Below are 27991 nucleotides of genomic sequence, written 5' to 3'. Positions count from 1 at the left end.
CAGGCCAACAAGGGAGAGGAGCAGGCCAACAAGGGAGAGGAGCAGGCCAACAAGGGAGAGGAGCAGGCCAACAAGGGAGAGGAGGAGGCCAACAAGGGAGAGTAGCAGGCCAACAAGGGAGAGGAGGAGGCCAACAAGGGAGAGGAGGAGGCCAACAAGGGAGAGGAGGAGGCCAACAAGGGAGAGGAGGAGGCCAACAAGGGAGAGGAGGAGGCCAACAAGGGAGAGGAGGAGGCCAACAAGGGAGAGGAGCAGGCCAACAAGGGAGAGGAGCAGGCCAACAAGGGAGAGGAGCAGGCCAACAAGGGAGAGGAGGAGGCCAACAAGGGAGAGGAGGAGGCCAACAAGGGAGAGTAGCAGGCCAACAAGGGAGAGGAGGAGGCCAACAAGGGAGAGGAGAAGGCCAACAAGGGAGAGGAGCAGGCCAACAAGGGAGAGGAGCAGGCCAACAAGGGAGAGGAGCAGGTCAACAAGGGAGAGGAGAAGGCCAACAAGGGAGAGGAGGAGGCCAACAAGGGAGAGAAGGAGGCCAACAAGGGAGAGGAGGAGGCCAACAAGGGAGAGGAGCAGGCCAACAAGGGAGAGGAGAAGGTCCAGGAGGGAGAGCAAGACGACCTCACACCATCATTACGGACGAGATGCGAGCAACAGTCATTGACCATGGCATGACAATGGCTGAAGCAGGACTAAGAGTCCGTCCAAACTTGAGTAGGTTCACCGTGGCCACCATTATCAGGGCATTCAGACAACACAACCGGTATTGTACTCTATTGCTTTCTTTGTCACAATACAATTTTACAAGCCTGTGAAAGTAGTCTATTGGTTTCAAATCAGTTGTTACTGTATTGTTAAACATGTCAATTGACAACACATGTTTCCTTCTTTAGAGTTGAAAGAATGCCACATAGAGGTGGGAGGGTTGCCATATTTACAGCGGCACAAGAAACCCTCATTGTGGATATGGTTCGTGAGAACAACCTCATCAGACTCCGGGAGATCAGAGACAAAGTCATTGCCTATAATGTCAACTTTGAGAGCATTGATGATGCAGAGCATTGATGATGTCAGCTTGGCCACAATAGACCGAGATCTCCGGCGCCAAAAGATGCGGATGAAACAGGTCTATAGGGTTCCCTTTGAGCGCAACTCTGCGCGACACAAAGACCTACGTTACGAGTATGTGCAAGTAAGTATACATCCATGTTCACAGTACAGTTAGTGGACATACTGTGTTGCTCAGTGGCTTACATTACTTACATTACTTCTGGACAATACTGTGCTACCTGATTGACTGTTGTTCTGAACACCTGTGCACTTTCACATTTTCACAGAGGATATTACAGTTGGACGCGATGGCCAGACCTCGTGAGTACCTCTTCCTGGATGAGGCTGGCTTAAACCTGCAGAAACGAAGACAAAGAGGCCGTAACATCATTGTTACGGGTGACGTCACTTCTTATTGACATTCAAAGTATTGTCAAACAAAACGGAGGCTAGCTCGACCCTGGGGTACATCAACTGTTTGGTTACCCACATTCTTCCAAATAACAAATAACAGAAGAAAAAAACTTATTCAGGTTTAAAACAACTTTAGAGAGTAAATGAAATTTGGGGAGAACTATCCATTTAATGTTAATAAAACAACAAAACAGAGGATATCACACACTGCTCTTGACTGGGAAGAACTTTAATACTAATTTTTATAAGAATCAATGTATAATTTATACAGTGATGTCCATATTTGGCTTTGACTAAACATTTGCTCTCACTTTGCGGAAAAAATATCGGGATATATATTGTATATCGATATTCTGCCTAAATATATCGGGATATGACTTTTGGTCCATATCGCCCAGCCCTGTGACTGAGACTGAGACTGAGACTGAGACTCACACACACACACACACACACACACACACACACACACACACACACACACACACACACACACACACACACACACACACACACACACACACACACACACACACACACACACACACACACACCTTTCCGCTATCAAATTCTGTCACAACCCATTTAGGCCATGCACCGGCCATTTTTCCCATCGTTAAACTAGGAAAAGTGGATTCGGACACGCATCGGCTTCGGACTAAGTGCACTTGAGCCTTGGACCATGCGTTAGATTGTTAAAATAGGGCCCTATATGCAGGGGTGCACATAACTTTTTCAGTGAGTTACTCAGGTGAGTACCAGGAGATGGTGTTTGGTACTCACCCCATATGTAGCGTGGCGACAGCTTTCAATCATGACGTCACATTCCCGTTTTTATAGCATAAACATAACTAACTAAAACCAAACTTATTTAAAAAAACCCCGAACACTTAAATTTACATCAGCGTGAAAAAAAACTACCTAAAATGATAGAAAACACCTTTGGAAAAAAACATATTTGAAATGTTATTTGATTGTTCAAATTTATTTATTTGTATACATTAAATATAATGAATCCTTAAATATGTTAAAGAGAAGTGAATTTTCTCTTTTTATTTTGTTGTTTGATCAATATTAAGTGTACAGAATGCATTAGGTTTATTACGCACTGTCACTTTAAGACCGAGTGTGCAGATCCAATTGCACGGATACACTGTACGTTCTTTAAAGACATAACTGACTGTGTTTACGTGAATACTCTCCAAAACTGACATTTAGGCAAGGCAAGGCAATTCAGTCTATGTGCAGGGCTGCACGCTTCGGGTCGTGTGTGTGTGTGTGTGTTCGTACAGAAAAACATACAGAATAAAGCTCTCTTTCGCGTCGTCACTCTTATTCAGATCTATCCATATGTCTGCTCTTCTCTAAGTTTCTCCAAGACGTCTACATTTTTGAACGATTTATGAGACATGCATCAAGCGCATGCCAACTCGTGTGCCGCCGGTAGATCAGCACGTTACAATTCACGTGCGCGCATCTTCCACAAACGCAAATCAGTTCTGACTGGATCACTTCGCCAATCGTCCCTCCCTAACATTTCCGTCTAGTTTTTATTCGTTGACGAAAATGTCAATACATTTTCGTCATAGTGGTCGTCATTTAAAACGGGTTTTCGTCTGTGAAAAAAATGAAATTAACACTGCCGTCGCATTTTGGCGACAGTCAGTTACCCTTAAAGTACGCAAAGGCGCGTAATAACACAAGTGGCATTACGCATTCCTGATTTTTGTCGCGCATGCGTACCTGCGTACCAGTTATGTGCACCCCTGCCTATATGCCATATTACTAGAGAAGAGCGGCACCATCCCAGGAGGGAGGAATACAATCTCTTCTCAACAGGTCAGGTCTGCACCAAAAACTTTTCCAAATGTCTATGAACAAAGTGACGTTGAGAGTGACCAACTGAAAGGGAACATGTTTAAAAGCATTATATATATATATATATATATGTATATATATATATGAATGCATGTATAATTTTATAATCAAAAATTGCCACAATCACTTGCAACAGTTTTTCATGTGAATGTGAAGGCTTTGTAAATGTCTGAAACTCTTCCCACACCGAGTACAGGCGTACGGCTTCTCTCCAGTATGAAGTCGCTGATGCACTTTCAGAGATCCAGACCGAGAGAAACTCTTGTCACAATATGAACACTTGTAAGGTTTTTCTCCAGTATGAATTCGTTGATGCAGTTTCAGATGATCAGCTCTAGTAAAGCTCTTCCCACAGTCACAACAGACATGATCTCTCACTTCATTGTGTGTTGTCTGGTGCAGTTTAAAAGTGTTCAGTCTTGAAAAACTCTTTCCACAGAAACACACATAAGGCTTCTCGTCTGAATGAACTTTCAGGTGATCTTTTAGACTTGATGATGAAATAAAATCTTTACCACACTGATCACAGGTAAATCGTTTTTCTCCAGAGTGACGGAGCAGATGAACACGGAGACCTGATGCATGAGTAAAACTCTTTCCACACTGAGTGCATGTATACGGTTTCTCTCCAGTGTGAATTCTCATGTGTTTGTTAAGGTTTCCTTTCTGTGAGCAACTCTTTCCACACTGAGTGCAGGTGTGCAGCTTTTTGGCTTTTGTTCTTTGAATTGTAAAGTTACGATGTTCCTCCTCTTCATTCAGTTCTTGTCTTTGCTCTTTCACTCTCACCTGGTCTAAAATACACAGAAATACAGTTAGAAAATTAGTTCAAGTGAACCCTTATTTAATAGCAGAAAGCAACAGAGATCAGATCTTTCACTTTTTGTTCTGTCAATAGCCGCGTTTCCATTACAGATTTGCGCAAATGTTTTGCGCTATTATCTAAATATCGATAAAAAACTATTGCGAAATGACGGCGTTTCCATTAACCGATGTTATGCAACTAAAACGTCCTTTTTTCTCTCGCGATAAGTCATTCCAAAAATCACGGCAACGGACGTTGGTTTATATAATCTCACAGGCAGCCACCGCATTAGACATTATTATTATTAATGGAAGGAGACGTACGCATGGCAGGGAAAGACCCTTATAATGCGAACGATATATAAGGAGTTTCTGGGTGTTTCGCCCTCATTTCTGCTCTGAGGTTTTGATTGTGGCATTTCTTTGAGGTTTAGAATCCAGTATTCCTCTAGGCTAATTATTGTTTCTTTTATGAATTTAATAAAGAACTCTGTCTCCTATTCCAAACGATCCATGTAGGCTACTTTTGTGTCCATTCGTTTTTCCTTTTTAAACCCGTAATTGAAAAACGAAAAATGAACGGTTGTCTTTTTAAAACGCAAAGTTGAACACCAAAATTTTAATTTGAACTGGCTACACCAACTGCTGCGCAAAAAAGTAAATATCGACGAATTTGCAGATTTTTGTTTAATGACTTTTTCCCCCTTTATTAAACATGTAAAATATTCACTAATTAATATGGAAAACATGTGTATTTTACTGGTTTTCTGAAGCCAAATTAGAACCTGGAATTGACATTTCCCCGCAGTGCTGAATGAGAAGAGCCATTAATATTATTAAACTATTGTTTTCTAAGTCGGCTAAAAACATCTCCATCTCCGCTGTTAAGCAGATGCGCTTTTAGAGAGAAATGCACCTTTCATACGGATTACTTGATCAGAACAAAATGTATTAGCTTTCGATTCGAATTTGTTCGTTTTAAAGTGGACATTTCAAGCTTTAGCCTATAGTCTATATTTTGTTTCTGTTCTCACGCTCCAGTTCACGGAGATCATGAAAACGCGCCTGATTGTTTTATGTTATTTTACAAAAGCACAACGTTTTCTTGTTATCGTTTACACAAATAAAAGTAGTTACAAATAATGTATTATTATTTTCTGTATGACCAGAAATTATAGAGTATATTAAGTTGTTTCACTGTTGATAGTAAAATGCAAGTGCCTCCGTGCCATGTAGTGCGCGCTCCACACAAACCCTGGATATGCGTCAAAATCTTGTTTATTTGTGATAATCTCAGCCCTGTATTATTATTGGCTAACCCATTTACAAATTGCTTTGTTCCTTTTTTGGATAAAAGTGTCTTCTAAATATGTAGCCTAGTAAATGTTATAATAATGATGATAATTATTATTATTTGCGTACACGGACCCCAAACACACCACGTCTTCTACGTCAGGTGACTGTAAATGCGCAAAAACTGTTTCCATTGCAGTTTTGCGAAATATTTCTTTTTCGAATTGCCTGAAAAACCACCTCATGCGAGCGTAAAAACTTTTTTGCGATAAACGAGAGTTTTTGCGAAATTGACGTGTTTCCATTGAGCGTATTTTCAATTCGCAATTTCAATTTGCGCAATTTGAAGGGTAATGGAAACGCGGCTAGTCACTTGTTAATATAGTAAAAATATGTTTGACAACTGCTATATACAAGGTTGTGATCAGTTGGATGTATTTCTCTATCATTTATCATCCATATACTGCTTATTAATTCACATCTACCAAAGCAGTCAACAATGAAGAATCAAGAATGGACACCAACCTATTTGTTCCTCAGTATCTTCATGTTTTATTCTGGATGGTTCTGGATCCCTCATGTCTTCAATCTCCTCTTTAATAAACTCCATCTTTAACAGTCACACAGATTTCAGCTGCTACTCCTGGAGTTTGTCCTTCTCTTGTAGGATGATGGGAATATTCCCAGTATTTATTGGTGAATTGTTGTGGGAGGAGCTTCACTGCAGGTGTGAACTGTGATCACTGTGTTTTTATCCAATCTGCATTTAAAAAGTACAGAGTCATCATGTTTAACTGCTGCTGAAAAGCCTCTTTGTCTCCAAAAGTTCCCTGTTTTCAGCTCATTCATTATGGTGATGTCTGAGATCTGCTGTAAATTGAAAAATTAAGCTCATTTTATTGATGTCAAGAGGTCGAAACAAACTACAGCATCATCACCTTTAACTTCAGTTCTTGCCTTTGCTCTTTCACCCCCATCGGGTCTGAAACATATTAAAACATGAAGTTGTTAGAATGAGTTCAAGGATAAATGTGAATTTTCAAGTGAACCCTGATGTAACGGTGGTGGCCGCCCTAACTCCAATAAACAATTCTAAAGAAAATATTCGGGCGCCAGACAAGATTAAACTTGTCACAAATTAAATTAACCCAGAATAGCAAAAAAATATATCCACCTGTTACACAACAAATTATAATAATCAAGAAAAAAGAATTTCTTTCACAGAGGATATTTATTTTTCTACACATGTTCATAGTCATAATTCACATCAAAAAAAGAAAGCAAAAAATAAAAATAAATAAAGGGCACACTAGCGGTCTCAGCTGATCTGTTGAGATCATATAGACAAGTTTCCCGGGCACTTCCGGTTTACTTCCTGTTTCTGCCAAGAACTTCCGGTAGTGTTCGGAGTAGTGGTGTAAACATGGCTTTGGAATGGCAACATTCAACCGAAAATCTGGTTAAAAATGGTGTTTTGACCATTCCGCATCCAAGTAAGGTAACATCATGGGCGGACAACATGTCGATATGGCCCAGCATCACAACATCCAAGATTTTTTCTTATTTTATTGATTCCATGGCGGTGGATGGGAATGCAATTAATAACCTGAAAAGCTCAGAGGCGTTTCAGTACCTCCATTCCGACAAAGTGGGCTGTGTACTTTTACACGATATGGGCAGTTTAATTTATCTAAAGGCCGATGTTCAACCAAGCCAGTCCGTTAATAATTCAGCACATAACGCCTGGGTTTTGGTTACCAAGACGGGAGATGTGGAGACTGCAGGCTGTACCTGTATCGCCGGACCTGGACGTTCCTGTAGCCATGCAGCCGCCGTGCTTTGGAAGGTACGTTAGCCTATCTTATGCTTGTATTAAGATGTTTGTATGTATCCGTGTGTTAATCTATAACAGAACACGAAGACTAATAAAAATAAAAAGTAATCCCCTCTAGCCTGCCTGCACTAAAAGCATGCTTTAACCCTTTAAAGTCGACTGACGCTAGAGCGTCAAAGTGCGCACCCCTGACATATCTATTATTAGCTTCGGAATGGACAAAGGTATTAACTTACTTTTTTTTCTATGAAAAAGCTGACATTCGTCTGCGTAATAATGAGTAGACTGTTGACTTCCGCGAATGATAAGCCTTCCGTATTTGAGTGCAAATCTATAGCATTTTACCGCAAAACAGAGAAATGTTACTTTAGCCTATCTAATGATATATAATGCGGTTGGTGTGTGAACCAATCACAGACCAATATAAAACAAACACTAGGAACGATACTTTTAAACCGTTCTGGCTTTTGTTTATTTTATTTATTTTTATCAAACTTGTTTATTTTATTTATTTGCTTTTAAAAAAAAAATTATATTACTCACTTATCATTTATTACTTTATTAAATGTTATTTATTTATTTAATATTTAATTATATATTCTTTTATTCTTTTCATATTTTTCCAGATTTTTTTTATATAAGTCTAAATAAATTCAGGCATTAAGGGGTTAAACATTGATGTTGATGGCTGCAGGCCCAGCTCAATAATTGTTTTGAAAAGTAACAAAAACGCTCTACCTTCATCATACCCTTGTTATTTTGATTTACAAAATGTTGTCTCTAAAAGAAGTCAATTGTGCTGTGATGCTCAAACCATTATTTAAAAAGTGTGTGATTTTGTTTCTATCTGTCTGCAGGTAGAAAATGCTGTGAGGCAAGGGAAGACAGGGCTTGCCTGCACTGATGTGCAGAATTGCTGGAATGCCGGGACAAAAAGCAATACTGGGCAGCAAAAAATCAGAGATGTGTCTTTCCGAAGACACAGTAGAAATAATCTATACCAACCAGCATCACAGGCATCCTCCTCCAGCATAGTCTCTACACCTAGTCGCAAGGTAAAAGTCCATGAGACACTGGAAGAATGGCAAAATTACTGTCTCTCCACACCAATAGCGGCACTTTTTACTGCACCTGGCAGTGGACTAATGCAGCTCACTTTTAACACCAGCCTCCCTGCTCAGTCTGCCGAGACATCAAAAGCTCCACTGCCCCTACATCATGGTGATCACAACACACAACTTGAATGTGAGAAATGTAGGGCATTCTACACCACATACATTGACATGACCACAACCCAATTTATGTACATTGAGCAGCACACAAAAGAACAGAGCAGGGAACAACTGTGGCATGACATGCGACGGGTACGGATAACAGCAAGCACAGCCAAGAATGTGCCAGTTCGGGCTACCACAGCACCAGACAAATTCTTGTCTGAACACCTCCATCCTACCTTTCACGGTAACGCGGCAACCCGGCAAGGAGCAGAGGGTGAAGAGCACGCCAGGCAATACCTGCAAGACCAAGGTCATGACATCGATGTGAAAGGTTTGGTGGTTTGCCCGAGTGAGCCATGGCTTGCTGCGAGTCCGGATGGTGTCATGAACAGAGACACACTACTGGAGATCAAGTGCCCTGTCTTAGTCAAAAACCAGTCCCTTACTGAAGCACTTGCTGCTAAAAGCAGTGAGATCAAACGCATGCCCACAGGGGACTTCCATCTGTCCTTCAATGGGCCAAAGGGATATTACATGCAGGTGCAACTGGGCATGCACTGCACAGGCCTACGGCAAGCCTTGTTGGTGATTTGGAGTAACACTGAATGTCTGCAGCTCAACGTGCTCTACAACCAAACCTTTGTTGAGGGACATATCTCAAGGCTGCACTCCTTCTATTTCACCCACATGTTGCCAAAAGTTGTCGATGACTTCGATGATGGAAGGCTGGAGTTGTGCTCCAGATACATGAATGTTGTCAAATCAGCATGACCTGCTTATGTGTACTGGGTTGATTAGTCATTCCCTTGTCCCCTGTTGTCACAAATTGGTGACACATCCTTTCTAGCTTTTATTTATTTTTTATCAAACTGATTTATTTAATTAATTTTAAATTAATTCTCTTATTTATTTTTATATCAGTCACTTATCATTTATCTTTATTTATTTATTTTATGTATTATTTTATTCCAGTCTTTTTCTTTTTGTAATATTTTGAGATTTTTTCCTGTATTTACTTTGTTTTTATTTAATTATAAAAATTGTTATAAAACTTGTATATAATTATTTGTTATTAATTAAACTTAATGAAATTGTCCCTTTGTTATGAAAATGGGGTAAATAAAATGTATTCATTTTTTCTCAAAAAACAAATTTATTGTCATGTGTCAATATTTACAATACAAGAAAAAGAATAGCACTCACACAAGTTTTTCTTAGTTAAAACTCTGTTTTGGCTTATCAATCACAACACCAGAAAGGGTACAATAATACATTTACACAAGGTTTTTCTAGCTGAAATTTTTATATATATATACAAGCTATTTATAAGGCCTTTATTGGCTGTTGTAGCTTATAAGTATGAAATAAATATAGAATGGGCATTTCAACAGACATTTAAATTAGCAGAGAAACACTGTCTTACTAGCAGAAATAGACAACAGCCAATAAAGGCCTTATAAATAGCTTGTAAAGGCATACAAGTACATAACTAGTTACTTACAAATGCAGTTATTAGTCATTAATTAGTGTCTAATTTCTGATCCTTAAAATAAAGTATTACCATATATATATAAAAAGGAATATGTAAAATTAAAAAAAAAAAGCCTGCAGGTAACCCAGGTTTTACTTTTCATAGGGACTTACACCTCATGTGGCAGTCGGATGAGTCTGGACCTCATGTTTGCTAAAGCAGCACATATGATAAGAATCTTATCCAACCTCGGGGCCATGGAGATGGGGACAGTTTGGGACAGAATTTTGAAGACTTTAAGTCTTCGGATTGCCCTCTCCACATGTATACGGACATTGGCCACTCGTCTAGTGCGCGTTACCTCCTCATTGGTCAATTGACCACGCTTGTGGGTAAAGGCAGGAATATTCAATTTCACCTTCCTTTCATGTAGTACATCTCGAATCGTGAAACCCCTGTCAGCCATTACCTCATCACCAGGCCTTAGGGCCTCCAGAAACCCACTGTTTATAGTGATGAACTTATCACTGCTTTTACCAGCATAGGCCTCTGATATAAACATTATCAGCCCATGAGGTGACACAGCAACAAGGTATTTGGCAGTATTGGTTCCCTTGTAATGACTGAAAGTGGCACTCCTACAGTTAAGGTTAGTAGCTCTCTGAATAGCCGTCTCAGCACAATCGATGATGCAAGTGGTCTGGGGGTGGTTCTTTTTAAAGGATGGTGGCATGTTAGCACGAATAACACTTCTTGGCAGCCAGGCAACCATGGGTTCAAGCTGCTCACCCAATTTATCAATCCAGTGAGCAATCACCTTACTTACTTCACCTTTAGACACTTTAAAGCGCTTTGCCACATCCCCTAACACAAGGTTCGGTTTCAGTTTCATGAGGGTCATCAGTATTTGGTCAACAACAGGAATACTACATGATGGTTTACTAAATGGCAACATCGTTTTCACCAAAGTAAAAAAATATAATAGACGCAGTCCTGTGTACAGCAGCGAGGTATCATCATCCAGGAGCATATCATCAGCCACAGCATGACCCCCAGTCTGCGTCGATTTGTTCACCTGGTCCAACTTTGCCGCGTAGCTGTGGTCAGTTTTTGTTAGGTCCTCCCATTGTGTTGCAGCATCTTTAAACTTCGGCTCGATGCACACTTCTAAAAGACAAACAGCATCAACTATAAATGTTTATACCCTACTTACACAGGACAGAGACACATAGGCTATATCAACAGTCGAACTTATGCTGCAAACTTTAGCTAACCAGAAAAATATCAAGATACACTTACCATCCGATTGCGTGTCACTTGTGTTTCTGTCGAGTTTACGCCTCTTTTGCTGGGGAGGTCGCTCGTATCCCAACCAAAGTTCCGGGAAAGGGTTTTCCTCTGTGGGCTTTTTGTCAATGAAGTGATAAGAACAAACAAACAGTCTTTTGGGCGGATTCTTCAACTTCAAAGCCGCTAGCCACTTCCGAGATTCAACATCTGGTTTCGGCTTCTCATACAACGCATACGGGGGAGCACATCCACATTGGCGCCTTGTAGATGGTTGATGGTCGAAACATTCTCCTTCCGACCAAACATTCAGCAATCGCCACGAGTTGTTACAACCGCGAACAGCACAATATGTCCCGGAGCCGTGTCGTCGTGTAACACCATCCATAGTTTACTTTTTCTGAACGCTAACCAAAGACAGTAAAAGACGCTAACTCGCTAACCGGAAGTGCTTGGCAGACACAACCGGAAGTCGTTGGCAGAGTGAAAGGCTAATGGCGGCCCGCCTATTTCACTCAGGAAACTTGTCTATAACTGGTCGGGATCCATGCCGGAAACCAACCGCGTCACGCTAATCCACAGATTCGCGTCCACAATGAATCACAAAAAGGTCCATAAAAGAAAAGAAAAAAAAGCAAACAAAACATTGGATGAACATCTCATTCATTCAGTGGTAAATCAACATTACAACAACAGCAACATTAATTTTAACGGCGAACACTAATTATAAACACAACTCAGAATACACAGAATGTGTGAACGTGAAAATTATGCGAGTATGTGTGTGCGTAGTAGCGTGTGTAATAATAATAATAATAATAATAATAATAATAATAATTCATTACATTTATATAGCGCTTTTCTGGACACTCAAAGCGCTTTACATAGAAGGGGGGAATCTCCTCAACCACCACCAATGTGCAGCATCCACTTGGATGATGCGACGGCAGCCATATTGCGCCAGAACGCCCACCACACACCAGCTTACTGGTGGAGAGGAGACAGTGATGAAGCCAATCAGTATATATATGAGGATGATTAGGAGGCCATGATGGACAGAGGCCAATGGGCAAATTTGGCCAGGATGCCGGGGTTACACCCCTACTCTTTCGAAAGACATCCTGGGATTTTTAATGACCACAGAGAGTCAGGACCTCGGTTTAACGTCTCATCCGAAGGACGGCGCTCTTTGTCAGTATAGTGTCCCCGTCACTACACTGGGGCGTTAGGACCCGCACAGACCACAGGGTGAGCGCCCCCTGCTGGCCTCACTAACACCTCTACCAGCAGCAACCTGGTTTTCTCAGGTCTCCCATCCAGGTACTAACCAGGCTCAGCCCCGCTTAGCTTCAGTGGGAAACCAGTCTTGGGCTACAGGGTGATACAGCTGCTGGCTAATGGCGGCGCAGGTGTACTGACCGGTTTTCAGAGAATCAAAAGGCACCAATGAGTTTATGGGTCACCAGACACCAGGAACCAGGATAAGTGGATGGGCAGTTGCCTTGTCTTCAGCTACCTGACACTAGTTGGTCTGGATTGCGAAACTTCAGCCGACCTTCATGCTCGCACCAGACATACACGCAGCAGCTGCTTGACACACAGCCGTTTTCCACCGTAAATCCCTCTCACAACGGGTAACCTCGGATGCAACCAACCGGATGACGCTTCTGATTGAAGGTAAGAAAACACTCCCTTTACATAGACCTTCCGTTCCGTCGTTAATTTGACACTCCACCCCTTATTACACTAAACTGAAAGTGAAAGTAAACAAATGTTTTTCCCGGGACAGATCCTCTTGTCTGCCACACTGATTTAATAACAGAAAACAAGTGAGATCTGCTGATCAAATTTTTATATTTTTTGATGTACCAAAGTTTAGTTTTGTCATCCTCTTGTTAATAGTCAAAATGTGAACGACAAGTGCTGTACAAGATTATGATATAAGTGCATTTATATTCCTAGATTTGCTTATTTTTCACAGCCATTATGATTGGCATCTAACAATATATTAAGCATTTGAACTAATAAAAAAAACAAACAAAAAAAAAAACAGCCATGATTTTTTTTTTTTATGTTGAAAAATATGTTTTGTGTAGAACGTAACTATTGAATTAAACAAGAGAATCTGGTTATTCAGATAATAGGTTAATGTTTTGTCTTTAAACTTTCATACAAATCAAAATTACACACCAGCGAATTTAGTCAAAAAATGTCGGTAACACTTTACAATAAGGGTGCACTAATAAGCATTAATTCATGCTTAACTAATGCACAGATAATACTGAATTAATGTATTTAATTAATTCAATTAATTGTAGTTGCTCATTAGCAACTAATGAAGAGTCTGTCTGGTTAATATATTAGTTCATATAAGAATTGTTATTAATTATAATACCTTATTTTATTAATAGTGTTCATTAATTTGTTAATTACGACAATGAGCCAAAGCCTTATATTTCAACCTCCAGATAATACAGGTAAAACTAATAGGCATTAATACATTATTAATTACAGCATTAGTAGTGTGTCAATTACTACAATGTTTTTTGGAAACCAGTGTTTAATAAACAGCTTTTATAAACTCTAGTGATGGTCATTAATGATTAATTAATCATTAACTAACAATCATTATGTTGTGACTTTACTTGTTGAGGCACATCATTATTAACTCATCATCTAGTAATTGTAGTAATTGACACACTACTAATGTTGTAATTAATAATGTATTAATGCATATATAGGGTCATTGTGGTAATTAACAAATAAATGAACACTATGAGTTAATAAAATAAGGTATTATGGAATTAATCCACAATTACATATTTAATTAATAACAATTAATATATGAACTAATATATTAACCAGACAGACTCTTCAATAGTTGCTAATGAGGCAATCATTAATGAATAGCTTAGATAATCATTAGTAATACATTAATTCAGTATTATCTGTGCATTAGTTAAGCATGAATGAATGCTTATTAGTGCACCCTTATTGTAAAGTGTTACCAAAATGTCTTGTAAATATATAGCAGATTTCACGCAGCAACACAAAGGAACCACATCTGCAGTTTATTGACAGAGGACAGACAATAAACACACACACCTTCAGATTCACTGTCTTTCAGCTGAAGGATGCATGAGAAAATACACATTAATTATCATCTAACAGTAACTGCAATCTAATACACAAGTCACAGATATCATATGGCTGAAAACATACATTAACATCAAAATAAAAGCTAAACCCATTCAGCTTTATTGTAATCTTGCTCGTACAATCAGGGTCAATAACCAGCAAACACAACATAGAGACAAAGCAACTCGTAATCTGAAAACAGGCATAAAGTCAGGCAGCAAACTTACATAAATCAGTCCACAATAGAAAGCAGTTCAGGACAGCAGCAAACAATCACGAAGAGAATAAACAGTCCAAGAGTAATCCACGGGAAGACTAAACAACGGGAAGAAACGCTCAGAGATGTTCACCAGGGAAAAACAAAACTTCACAATGAGGAACTTCTTCTTCTGTGTTTTTTATTGGCAGTTTGCAAACGGGACACATTACCGCCATCTTATGGATTGAAGTGTGAACTCATTGGGGTGTCACTTTATATATGTTACTAAACAAAAAAGAAATAAAATAAAATAATAAAACCTAAATCCTATTTGCAAGCTGAGTTTCTTTCATAAAGATCATAACATCCTTAATTATATATTGTGTGCCAGGCAAACTCAATAGGTTTTTAAACTCAATCCATTTTCCGTTGCCCTCTCTAGTTATTTTCCTTTTGTTGAGTTAATCTAAAAATTAATTGATTTATTTCATCTAAAAGATCTTGCTTACATATAGATTTTCCACTCTGAATACTTGATAGCGAGGACCTGGAATCTGAGAAGATGTGCGGTTTAACTTCCTCTAAAATAATGGCCATTATTTCAATTGAGAAGACTGAGAGATGATCTGAAGATCTTTTTTGGATGCTAATGTTGTATTTTGGGATGTACACAGATGTACCCGTCAATTGGATCTTTGGATCCATCTGTGCAAATCTGTATTGAGTCATCACACCTGGTTTCAGGGGCGGAGTGGGACCAAAACATCTACCGGGAAATTTGGTAGACCACTGGCCCTCAGTGGTAAAAAAGATCAAATAAATATGTACATATATGTACTAACGTCATAGAACCCTTGCAAAATTATTTGAAATAAATTAAGAAAGCCATTGCTACCTTGATGAAAACGGCTCCCTGTAAATAAGCAAATGCTGAAATCTAAAATTACAATAAAATGACTGCACAACAACATGAAATAACAAGTGTATTTTTATTATTTAAAAGATCTTGAAGTCAACAACAACATACAATAATACCAGGAAAAAATTAATGACAGACACATTTTCCCCCAAAGGGATATTGCTATGCATATGCATGTTTGGAACAGACTTAAAAAGGCCATTTAACAGTTGCTAATACAGATGCTTTGACTATACACACACATAACATAAGTGGTATTGGGCATTGTAGCAATGTGAAGTGTTCTCTCTCTCACAACTGAGCTTACTTTTTTTTTGCCAGGATTGAATATAAGGTCGCCTTTCTTACCCACCAGTGCATCTATGGAAATGCCCTCCCCCCCTTTCTGAAAGAACTTCTCTCACCTCTAACTAAAACTCGATCCCTCCGTTCAACAAACTCAAACCGCCTCCTTCTCCCCAAGACTAAGCTCAGCACCATGGGTGATCGGGCTTTCTGTTCTGCTGCTCCTCGTATCTGGAATGCCCTCCCCGACCATCTGAGGGCACCTCAAACTATTGAGACTTTTAAAAAGGGACTAAAAACATTTATTTTTAGGAGAACGTATGACTTTTAACTACTATGTCTATTTGTATTTTATATTGATGTTTTTACCATGCATTTATGATCTTAACTGTAGCACTTTGAGATTTGCTCCAAATGTAAAGTGCATTGTTTTTGTCCTTTTGGTGGTGGTGTTTCCTTCACAGAGTGTTTTGCCGTTGGCACCTGTGTTTCCCTCACTTAGCGAGTGTGTGTGTTTGTGTGGAGTGGAATTTGGTGAGTGGTGTGGTTTTAGGATACTCACTGCCCAGCTAGCCGCCCTAGTGGTAAGCCTCAGCCTGAAAGTCCTTTTTTTGTTTTTGTTTTGTTTGTTGTTGTCCGGTGCACACCGTAGTGTGTAAACTTATTACATGAAGCAATAGCAAGGAGCAAAAGATGAACAATTTGGTCTCTAAAGTTTGTTTCACTATAAACTGCTTTGATTTGGAGTGAGATATACAGGGGGAGTGGCTTTATTGTATCGGATACATGTCACTGCACTGATTGGTCCAGTTTTGGTCAGCGATCTATTAGTGTTACTTGATCTTAGTGCTGCATTTGACACCATTGACCATAACATCCTTTTAAATAGACTCCAACATTATGTTGGCATTAGTGGAATTGCACTAGCATGGTTTAAATCATACTTATCTGACCGTTATCAGTTGGTAGCAGTAAATGAAGAGATGTCTTATCACAAGTTCAGTATGGCGTACCACAAGGCTCAGTACTAGGACCGCTGCTGTTCACTCTGTATATGCTACCATTAGGAGATATCATTAGGAAACATGGAATTAGCTTTCACTGTTATGCCGACGATATTCAGCTGTATATTTCTTCAAAACCTAACGAAACTTACCAATTCACAAAATTAACGGAATGCATTGCTGATATAAAAAATTGGATGACTAGTAATTTCCTACTACTAAATTCTGAAAAACAAGAGATTCTAATTATTGGACAAAAAACTTCCACACGTAATAACCTAGAATACTGTCTAACAATTAATTAAGTCTTATTAAGAAGACTGTTAAGTCTTCGTCGTTGGTTAGGTACCTGGGTGTGCTCTTTGATACCAATCTTTCATTTGAAAGTCACGTGTGTAGTATCTGTAAAACCGCATTTTTCCTTCTTAAAAATATATCTAAATTACGCCATATGCTCTCATTGACAAATGCGGAACAATTAGTTCATGCGTTCATGACCTCAAGGCTATATTATTTTTAATACTGGGTGGCTGCCCTGCACGCTTAAACAAACTACAGCTAGTTCAAAAAACGCAGCAGCTCGAGTTCTTACCAGAACCAGGAAGTATGACCGTATAAGCCCTGGACCCGATGACAACGCAGTGCTGAAGTGCCAACTAGCCTCTCCCTATGGAGCATCCCTGTACCACTCTACAGATAAAGCATTGTGGAAAATTCACGTATCTCCCCCGTAGTGATAAAATAAAATAAAATTCTGTATCAAATTTATAGGTAGGACAAGTATTTTGTTTAGGCTTGGTTTGTAGAGAATTACAAACATGCGCACATATATTTAAACGCACATAACTATTGAATTAATTCTTGATGCGCACGTGAGCGCCATCAGCGTTTCTCACAGGTTCGCGTTTAAAGTCTGTGTAGAGAGAACGGTGTCGTCTTAGCGGCCCCTAATTTAATAACAAATTATTCTTTCGACGGAAGTTAATCAATCAAAACTAACTTTAGCTGGAAAATAAAATTATTCAAGAACCGATATAAAGCCAAAACAATCTGTTCCCTTAAATTATACGTTTATCTCTGTAAAGCAGCTTTGAAACAATCTACATTGTTAAAAGCGCTATATAAATGATGACTTGACTTGATCTGTAGAAACCTTTTACTCACAAAATCACACATTGTTAGTGAAATTGTCATTTTATTTGTTGTTATTGTAGTTATTGTACAGATGTATGTCGTTATTGTGTATACATCTGTTTATGTAATAACAGGCTTTATGTAACTACAACAAAACATTTTTTTTTTTTTTTTAATCAAATTCAGGGAATTGTTTCATATATTAACAAATAACTGATTGTTGTTGTTTTTCTACATTTGTTTCCAGTCTCTTTTAATTTTGGTATTTCTTTGAGTAAGCGTTCAATCAAAAATAATTTTCCTTCTTGTTCTCGAACATATAAAACACAAATCTTGTGGCATTCACAGCAACACTAGTTCATTAGTTAAGTAACTACACATTTACTTTATGTGAACCAAACAAACCGTTGCTCACTGTGACACAGAACAATGCTTTCTAACATGAGTCCCTAGATGACATGATTGTGTAAAACTCTTCCCACACTGAGTACAGCGATACGGCTTCTCTCCAGTGTGAAGTCGCTCGTGTGATTTCAGAGATCCAGAATGAGTGAAACTCTTGTCACAATATGAGCACTTGTAAGGTTTTTCTCCAGTATGAATTCGTTGATGCTGTTTCAGACTCTCAGATGTAGTATAGCTCTTCCCACAGTCAAAGCACATATAATCTCTCACTTCATTATGTGTTTTCTGGTGCAGTTTAAAACTGTTCAGCCTTGAAAAACTCTTTCCACAGAGAGAACACACATAAGGCTTCTCGTCTGAATGAACTTTCAGGTGTTGTTTTAGATCTGATGATGAAATAAAATCTTTACCACACTGATCACAGTTAAATGGTTTTTCTCCAGAGTGAATGCGCAGATGAACACTGAGATTTGATGCTTGAGTAAAACTCTTTTCACACTGAGTGCATGTATACGGTTTCTCTCCAGTGTGAATTCTCATGTGTTGGTTAAGGTTTCCTTTCTGTGTGAAACTCTTTCCACACTGAGTACACTGGTACGGGTTTTCTCCAGTATGAACCCGCTCGTGTGTTTTCAGAGATCTAGAATCAGTAAAACTCTTCCCACACTGAGTACAGTGATACGGTTTCTCTCCAGTATGAACTCGCTCGTGTGATTTCAGAGATCCAGACTGAGTGAAACTCTTGTCACAATATGAGCACTTGTAAGGTTTCTCTCCAGTGTGAATTCTCATGTGTTGGTTAAGGTTTACTTTCTGTGTGAAACTCTTTCCACACTGAGTACACTGGTACGGGTTTTCTCCAGTATGAACCCGCTCGTGTGTTTTCAGAGATCTAGAATCAGTAAAACTCTTCCCACACTGAGTACAGTGATACGGTTTCTCTCCAGTATGAACTCGCTCGTGTGATTTCAGAGATCCAGACTGAGTGAAACTCTTGTCACAATATGAGCACTTGTAAGGTTTTTCTCCAGTATGAATTCTTTGGTGCAGTTTCAGATGCTCAGATGTAGTATAGCTCTTCCCACAGTCAAAGCACATATAATCTCTCACTTCATTATGTGTTTTCTGGTGCAGTTTAAAACTGTCCAGCCTTGAAAAACTCTTTCCACAGAGAGAACACACATAAGGCTTCTCGTCTGAATGAACTATCAGGTGTGTTTTTAGACTTGATGATGAAATAAAATCTTTACCACACTGATCACAGTTAAATGGCTTTTCTCCAGAGTGAATGCGCAGATGAACACTGAGACCCGATGCTTGAGGAAAACTCTTTCCACACTGAGTGCATGTATACGGTTTCTCTCCAGTGTGAATTCTCATGTGTCTGTTAAGGTCTCCTTTATGTGTGAAACTCTTTCCACACTGAGTGCAGGTGTGCAGCTTTTTTGCTTTTGTTCTTTGAATTGTTAAATTACGATGTTCCTCCTCTTCATTCAGTTCTTGTCTTTGCTCTTTCACTCTCACCTGGTCTAAAATACACAGAAATACAGTTAGAATCCGTTCAAGTGAACCCTTATTTAATAGCAGTAAGCAACAGAGATCAGATCTTTTACTTTTTGTTCTGTCATTCACTTGTTAATATAGTAAAAATATGTTTGACAACTGCTATATACAAGGTTATGATAATTTGTAGAGATGTTCCGATTCCGATACTAGTATCGGAAATGCCGCCGATACCAATAAAAATTCTGGTATCGGCGAGTACTTGTACCCATGTACCGATCCGATACCATTTTCATACGCTAGCTTTGCTTAACGCTGCAAATCGGAGATCAAGTCTTCTTCGTTGCTCTAAACAGTGGTTGCCCGCGGCAACACAGGAAGTTGTGCTGTGTCGCCACAAGCAACCACCGTTTAGAGCAGCGAAGAAGAAATTAAAATGCAGGCGCTAGCAGTATGTCCGCTGTTTGGCAATATAACCGACAAAATTATCAAGTTTATTTTTCTGGATGACCAGCCACTGTCAGTCGTCATAAACGTTGGATTTTGCCGCTTCATTGAACATTTGGAGCCCCGGTACAGTTTGCCTGGTCGCAAATACATCTCTGAAACAGCGCTCGCTAAGCTATTCTAGACAGTGCGTGAACACATTTCATGTAAACTAAAATTGCACATTTCATGTGCAAACAATCATCTGGAGCTGCGACGGGACCCCGCTGTCTTTACTGAGTTTGACAAGCACAGTGACGCTGTCATCTTTAAGTTTTAAAGAGATTATTTTCTTAAATTAGTCATACATATTTTGATTCCTAGATTTATTTGTTGTACTGTTTTTTATACAGTTAAATTGTAAAACTAAAATACCATTTTCAGTTTACAGTATTAGATTTGTTTTCACATAAAAATAAATAATATACTACTGTGAAATGTATGTCAGATAATAAAAAATACTCTAGTTCACTGTGTGTATTTGTTCATGTTATATTAAGGGATAAGTCTGAAGCACACCATAAAATAATTATAACAATTCATACAGGGCTAGTATGAATTGCAGCTGTATAGATACACACCCAGGTATCGGATCACTACTCGGTATCGGCCGATACCCTGAGTCCAGGTATCGGAATCGGTTTCGGGAAGGAAAAAAGGGTATCGGAACTAGGGGTGGGGAAAAAAATCGATTCTTAGATGCATCGCGATGCGGACGTGGACGATTCTGAATCGATTCACAAATGCCAAAAATCGATTTTCAAAAAAAAAAAAAAAAAATATATATATTTTTTTTTTTTTGAAAATCGATAATAACTAATATTGACGGAACGCAAAAGACGGAACTCTGAAGCGTGGAAACAATATTGTCAAAGCTTCCAACCGGCTCGGAAAGGGCAAAGCGCATTACACAATCAATCGCAGCTTTTATTGCCAAGGATTTGCGTCCAGTCGTTGAGAACCAGGGCTTTCGCGCTATGTTGCACACTTTGGAGCCGAGATACAAGGTCCCATCTCGGAGATATTTTACAGACACAGCGATCCCCACACTCTACAACAAGACCAAAACCGAAGTCATGGAATCACTGAAGAAAGCGGGTAGGATAGCTGTAACATGTGATGCGTGGACATCCGTATTTTATGTTAATAGAGATTCAGAATATGTTGAAGTTTGTTATAATTTGTTATTGTTGTGATTTTTACTGTAGTGAATTTACTGTTGTGAAATGGAAAATCAATAATCGAGAATCGTTAATAATCGAAAATCGACTGTAATCGAATCGGGACTTCAATAATCGTAATCGAATCGGGAAATCAGACAGATTAACCACCCCTAATCGGAACATCTCTAATAATTTGGATGAATTTCTCTATCATGTATCATCTATATACTGCTTATTAATTCACATCTACCAAAGCAGTCAACAATGAAGAATCAAGAATGGACACCAACCTATTTGTTCCTCAGTATCTTCATGTTTTATTCTGGATGGTTCTGGATCACTCATGTCTTCAATCTCCTCTTTAATAAACTCCATCTTTAACAGTCACACAGATTTCAGCTGCTACTCCTGGAGTTTGTCCTTCTCTTGTAGGATGATGGGAATATTCCCAGTATTTATTGGTGAATTGTTGTGGGAGGAGCTTCACTGCAGGTGTGAACTGTGATCACTGTGTTTTTATTCAATCTGCAAAAGTACAGAGTCATCATCACTGGTGTAGTGCAGGGTATTCTCACTTCTTTTTCAGTCAGTTATATTGCTTATTCCCTTTTCTAAATCCCCTCTGATGTGCATCATTTAGTAGCTAATCCAATCTCATGTGAATAAAAAACACCCAGTCAGGGTCGTACCCATCATTGAGGTCCCCGAGGTCCGGACCTCAGTCATTTTTTTGAGTGTGTAGGAGCCTAAATGCAGTTAACTGATAAATAATTTTAATTTATGCGTTTAGTAATTTACATGATTCATTTATGTGGAGGAAATTGAAGGGGGTATTATTATATAGTATTTACAGGTTAATGCAGTTCATATTTACAGTAATGCAAGTAGTTAATTGTGTAATTATCTAAAATGTGTGTGAATAATTTAGAGTGCATTTATATTACATTGGTGATATTTGGGGATTAGAGGACTGTTATCGCATTAAACTTTTTTTTGGGGGGAACCTTTATTTTTTCACGAGTGGTCCTGTGGATTTATTGATGTGGATTGAGACGAAGAGGGTGAACAAAGTGTCAAGCTTGGGCTTCATTCAGTGGAAACCTACATTTTTAGTCAAAAAACTTGCTCTGCATGGATTATTGGACTTTGGAACGGCCTGACTCGAGACAAAGGACGGAATGAGGAAACTTTTCGCGGTGAAACTGTAAGTTGTACCTTTCCTTGCTCTGCTGCTGCGGATCGTCAATTGAAATCACGAGGAGTGCGGTTGGTGTGCGCATCGCCGTAAGAGAGAAATAAATAAATAAAAGCACGCCGTTCGGCTGAACGACGAAGTGGAACGCAGTGTGTGTGTGTGTGTTAAGCTCACCCTACGTTTTTCTTTTGACATTTGCACTAATTAAGTGTGGAAACATTCGCTTGTTATGGATGAACAAGACAGTGAAAAACGGACAGTAAAAATGACTGAGAAGGCTGTGGAAGAACACAAGTCTAAACAACTCAATGCACGCAGGTATAAGCTATCCCAGCTAACGAGCATGGTAAAGCATATTGAACAATTAATGGAAGATGATGCAAATGCCGACATTGTTAAAAATAAATTGCGTGTGGACTTCAGTGGTTTGCAGCAAGAATTTTCCGACTTAAATTCTGGTTTGAGAAGATTTATGTCTGATGAAGAATTCCTGGATAATCAAAAGAATTGGTTTGATCATAAAAATAAGTCGATAAATGATTTCTTCTGGAAATGTGAGGAATGGATGAAAGATGTCATGAAACGCTCTGAGCAGGCTGAAGAGTGCGATAAAAACGTAATTCCCACAGATAGTAGGTCTACTTCATCAAAAACCACCACTAAACGCTCAAGCAGACCCGGATCACAATGTGGAAGTGTGTCATCATCATCTTCAGTCAGAATAAAGGCAGAAATGGAGCGTGCTTCATTAAAGGCAAAGGCTGCAGCTTTAAGAGAGAAGCTAGCCATAGAAAAGGAAGAAGCAGATTGGCATGCAGAAAAAAGATGCAGGGAAGCTCAGCTGCAAGCAGAAGAAAAGCGGCGAGAGGCGGAGTTTGAGGCTGAGCAAAAAAGAATTGAGACTGCGATAAAGGCTAAAAAGGAGATGCATGCAATGCAGACTGCTCTTGCAGAGTCAGATGCAAGAATTGAAGTTTTGCAAAAAGATGAATGCACACAAGCAGCCGAGAGCAGTATAGAAGCCAATGAACCGATCGCTGAAACAAAGGTGAACACCAGCTACCAGCAACCAATACAGCACACCCCGCCTACGTCCAACCTGGAAAACAAGATTCAGCTAGCAAGGCCGCAAACAGCCCTGCCTGCATCGAACATGGACCTCAATGATGGACCAGTGCTTGATGGTCTATGCAAAGCTATCTCTCAGCAAGTTGACATCACTGAGTATCTTGTGAAGAATCACAAAGCCACATTACTCCCTGAGCTCACCATTCCAACATTCAAGGGTGATCCGCTTGAGTATAAATCCTTTATCAGATCTATTGAACATGGAGTTGAAGATCGCACTGGTCGTGATCGCTTACAGTTTTTGTTGCAGTACACAAGTGGACAACCACATGAATTGGTAAAAAGCTGCATTCACATGGAACCCTCAGCAGGTTATGCTAAAGCGAAATAAATGCTGAAGGAGTTTTTTGGTGATGAATACAAGATTGCAGAAGCCTACATAAAGGAGGCTATGGATTGGCAGACAATCAAGCCAGAAGATGGCGCTGCACTGCAGTCTTTCGCATTGTTCCTCAAAGGCTGCTGCAACACTATGACTGATATAAGCTACATGGAAGACTTGGACAACACAGCTAACATAAAGGCACTGGCTAACAAGCTGCCATACAAACTCAAAGAAGCTTGGAGAAAGTCTGCATGCGACCTACAAGAAAAAAACAAGAAAAAGGGTGAAATTCAAGGATTTTGTCGAATTTGTCAACAAGCAAGTTAGATATATACTACACCCACTCTATGGGAACATACAAGAAACCACCACCAGGCCAAAACAACCAGTACAACAGAAAGCAATACGATACGCAGAGACACTCAAACCAAAGAAAGTATTCACAGCGGCCATTGTCTCCTCCCAAACTGAAAACAAATTCAAGACTGAAAATGACAAACAACCAACGCCAAAAACACAAAATGTTTCAGTGGATGCAAACAGCAAGCCTTGTGTTTATTTCAAAGGAGAGCAACACAGTCTCACAGTCTGCAGAAAACTGAAGAGTAAGCCGCACAAAGAAAAGATTGACTTCCTGCGAAGCAAGGGTCTGTGTTTTGCATGTTTGAAACATGGTCATATGAGCAGCAGTTGTAAAGAGAAAGCTCAATGTCAAGAATGCTCTCGACTGCATCCCACACTGCTGCACATGAACACTAAAGGCTTGCGAGAAGAAACAGAAAGTGAGCGTTGTCAGCAGCAATCGGTTTCAAGTGCCCTTGTACACATGAAAGAAACTTTTGCTGTCACCGGGGCCGGTAAGGAAAACTGTGCTCTTTCGATCATTCCAGTGTGTGTCAAAGCACAAAAGGGAACCAAGGCAGTGACAACGTACGCATTTTTGGATCCAGGTAGCTCAGCTACTTTCGCTACGGAGTCATAAATAAACCAACTGAGTATGAACGGCCGCAATACAAGCATCTTGTTGCAAACAATGGGGAATTAATCTATTGTTAACACTTGCATTGTGAATGGAATGGAAATCAGTAGCTTAGATGGCAACCACTATATTGAACTTTCAGAGGTGTTTTCACAGAAAAACATCCCTGTAACCAAAGACAATATTCCCCGCCAAGAGGATGTTGACAGTTGGCCTCATTTAAAGGAGGTGAAACTCCCCACTATTCAAGTAGAGGTTGGATTACTCATAGGAGCAAATGTTCCCAAAGCGATGGAGCCACTGCAGGTGGTTAGCAGCGTGGATGATGGCCCATACGCCGTGAGAACAATATTAGGCTGGACAGTAAATGGGCCACTCAGAGGTGGAAGCGATATGAGGGAGACAAACACATTGACAGGAGTCACCACCAATCGTATCTCAGTAGCAAACACCAATCGTATCTCAGTAGCCAAGCTAGAAGAACTCTGGCAACTGCAGTTCAAGCAGGACTTTCCTGATGCTGGACAAAACGAAGACATTGAAATGTCCAAAGATGATCACCAGTTTATTGACATGGTGTCTCAGTCCTCAAAACTTGTGGATGGTCATTACAGTGTTTGCCTGCCGGTAAAGAACAAGTCATTGTGCATGCCAAACAACAGATCAGTTGCAGAGCAACGTGCGCTGAATTTACGGAAAATATTCTCCAGAGATGTCAAGTTTCATGCAGAATACGTTGCATTTATGGATGACATCCTCAAGAAAGGCTACGCAGTGAAGCTGGATAGCGTTGAACGTCAGCCTACTGAGGGACGAACATGGTATCTGCCTCATCACAGAGTTAGACATCCAGTTAAGCAAAAACTGCGTGTTGTTTTTGATTGTGGAGCGAGCTTTCAAGGAACATCGTTGAACCAACAGCTCCTGCAGGGACCAGACCTAACAAGCTCGCTGGTGGGGGTCCTATTAAGGTTCCGACAAGAGACTGTGGCGGTCATGGCTGATGTGGAGGCTATGTTCCACCAGGTCAGAGTCAGCAATGAAGACACGGATTTCTTCAGGTTTCTTTGGTGGCCCGATGGGAACTGTGAGCAGGCACTTGTCGAACACAAGATGCTGGTCCACATCTTCGGCGCAACGTCTTCGCCAAGTGTTGCAACCTTTGCACTTCAGAAATGTGCTACAGATTTTGAGGATGAATTTGGTCAAGAAGCTGCCAAAACAGTGAAGAATTTTTGTCTTAAGTCAGTTACAGACGAGGACATAGCAATCACCCTTTGCGCTGACTTGAGGAGCATGTTGGCAAAAGGTGGATTTCGACTAACGAAATGGTCGAGTAACAGCCGAAGGTTGCTCAACTCCATTCCTGAAGAGGAAAAGGCCCAGGGTTTTCAGGGTTTGGACTTGGATGAAGATAACTTGCCAATGGAGAGAGCATTGGGAATCCAGTGGTGTGCCGAAACGGATCAGTTCAAGTTCAAAATCAACCTCAAAGATCAACCACACACTAGGAGAGGTCTGCTTTCCCTCGTTTGTTCCATTTTTGATCCGTTGGGTTTTCTCGCTCCAGTGGTACTGCCTGCCAAAATAATCTTGCAAGACTTATGCCGGCAGAAGTATAGCTGGGATGAAGACCTGCCTGATAACGTCATTAAGAGTTGGAAAAAGTGGATGTCTGGTTTGCAACAGCTTGAGGCTTTTGGAGTTGACAGATGTGTTAAGCCAAAACAGTTTGGTGCGCCAGTTACATCATTTTGCTGATGCTAGTGAAAATGCATACGGAACAACAAGCTACCTACTGCTACGCACTGCAAGTGGTGAAGCTCAATCCACCCTGATTATGGCAAAGGCAAGGATTGCGCCCTTAAAGTCTCCAACCATACCAAGAATGGAATTGACTGCAGCCACAGTTGCCATCAAGATGGACAAGATTCTGAAGAAAGAGCTTGAACTGGAGCTTAACAAATACATTTTTTGGACAGATAACACGGCTGTGCTGAAGTATTTGAACAGCGAAGGCACAAGATTCAAGACTTTTGTTGCCAATAGGATCACAACAATCCTGGAGCACTCTCAGACTTCACAGTGGAGATATGTTAATACCAATCTGAATCCTGCTGATCATGTCTCCAGAGGACAGACTGTTGAAGCGTTCTTGAACAGTGAAAGTTGGCTTTCAGGACCAAGTTTCCTGCTCTGTGCACAAGACCAGTGGCCCAACAATCCAGATCCTGGTATGCTAGACAATGACAACTCAGAGGTTAAAAGGGTAGTTCAAGCACATGTTATTCAGAAGCAAGAGCCCGAAGATGCTACGGAACAGTTGATGACCTATTACTCATCCTGGACAAAACTAAAACGCGCTGTGGCCTGGTTTCTGAAATTTTAAGATTTGCTTAAGGAACTGAAAGCAAAGAGAAAGGAACTAAACTCACACGGAGAAAACAGAATGAATCAGTTCAAGAAAGCTTTCAAAGGAACACACCTAACCTGTGAAGGTTTGACTGAAGCAGAAAGAGAAATCGTGAAATACTGTCAAAAACAAAGCTTCAAAGAAGACTTGACTATGCTAAAGGAACATCAAAGGATAAAGAAAAGTAGTACACTCTACAAGCTGAACCCTGTACTTCAAAACGGAGTCATCAGAGTTGGTGGAAGGATGAGCCGCGCAGCAATGCCAGAGGATTCCAAGCAGCAAGCCATCTTGTCAAAAAATTCACACATCACGATGCTTGTGCTGAAGCACATTCACGATGTTACAGCTCATGCCGGGAGAAATCATATGTTGGCACAACTGCTTCAAAGATTCTGGGTTCCCGGAGCAAACGGCGCTATTAGAAAGTTCTTGTCCAGGTGCATCAGCTGTAAGAAACTACACGGAACTGCTGG

General features: G+C 40.0%; 2 protein-coding genes and 1 long non-coding RNA gene across 5 annotated transcripts in view; all 3 read right to left on the bottom strand.

Annotated features, from left to right (window-relative positions):
• Positions 1-758: 758 nt before the first annotated feature.
• On the bottom strand, positions 759-4025 carry LOC306997131. Its single transcript, XR_013797273.1, has 2 exons — positions 3521-4025; positions 759-1400 (listed from the first exon to the last, which is right to left on the bottom strand). It is a non-coding gene; the product is annotated as an uncharacterized lncRNA (long non-coding RNA).
• Positions 4026-8298: 4273 nt separating this feature from the next.
• Positions 8299-11810, bottom strand: LOC306997091 (uncharacterized protein). Of its 2 annotated transcripts, XR_013797261.1 has the most exons (3): positions 11252-11805; positions 9961-11119; positions 9620-9800 (listed from the first exon to the last, which is right to left on the bottom strand). XR_013797261.1 is itself a non-coding variant. In XM_079610166.1 (2 exons), exons 1-2 carry the CDS (start codon positions 11625-11627, stop codon positions 10122-10124), a joined length of 1374 nt encoding a protein of 457 aa, XP_079466292.1. In that variant the 5' UTR covers positions 11628-11810; the 3' UTR covers positions 8299-10121. The 2 variants fall into 2 exon arrangements, 1 of the variants encoding a protein (XP_079466292.1); XM_079610166.1 differs by having other exon boundaries at positions 8299-11119; positions 11252-11810.
• Positions 11811-16414: 4604 nt separating this feature from the next.
• The window catches only part of LOC306997089 (uncharacterized protein), a 49321-nt gene continuing 37744 nt past the window's right edge, over positions 16415-27991 (bottom strand). Inside the window, exons 3-4 of one of the 2 annotated variants that reach the window (XM_079610161.1) lie at positions 21766-22000; positions 16415-19852 (exon numbers count right to left, since the gene is read on the bottom strand). In XM_079610161.1, the coding sequence (XP_079466287.1) occupies positions 18330-19852; positions 21766-21850 (1608 nt within the window). In that variant the 5' untranslated portion in view covers positions 21851-22000 and the 3' untranslated portion in view covers positions 16415-18329. The remainder of the gene's footprint in view (positions 19853-21765; positions 22001-27991) is intronic. The other variant, XM_079610162.1, reaches the window with a different exon arrangement.

Source organism: Phoxinus phoxinus, assembly GCF_949152265.1.
Source record: "Phoxinus phoxinus genome assembly, chromosome: 4".
NCBI lineage: Eukaryota > Metazoa > Chordata > Actinopteri > Cypriniformes > Leuciscidae > Phoxinus > Phoxinus phoxinus.
Note: the sequence above shows the minus strand (reverse complement) of the source record. Positions and strands in the feature narration are given on the sequence as shown.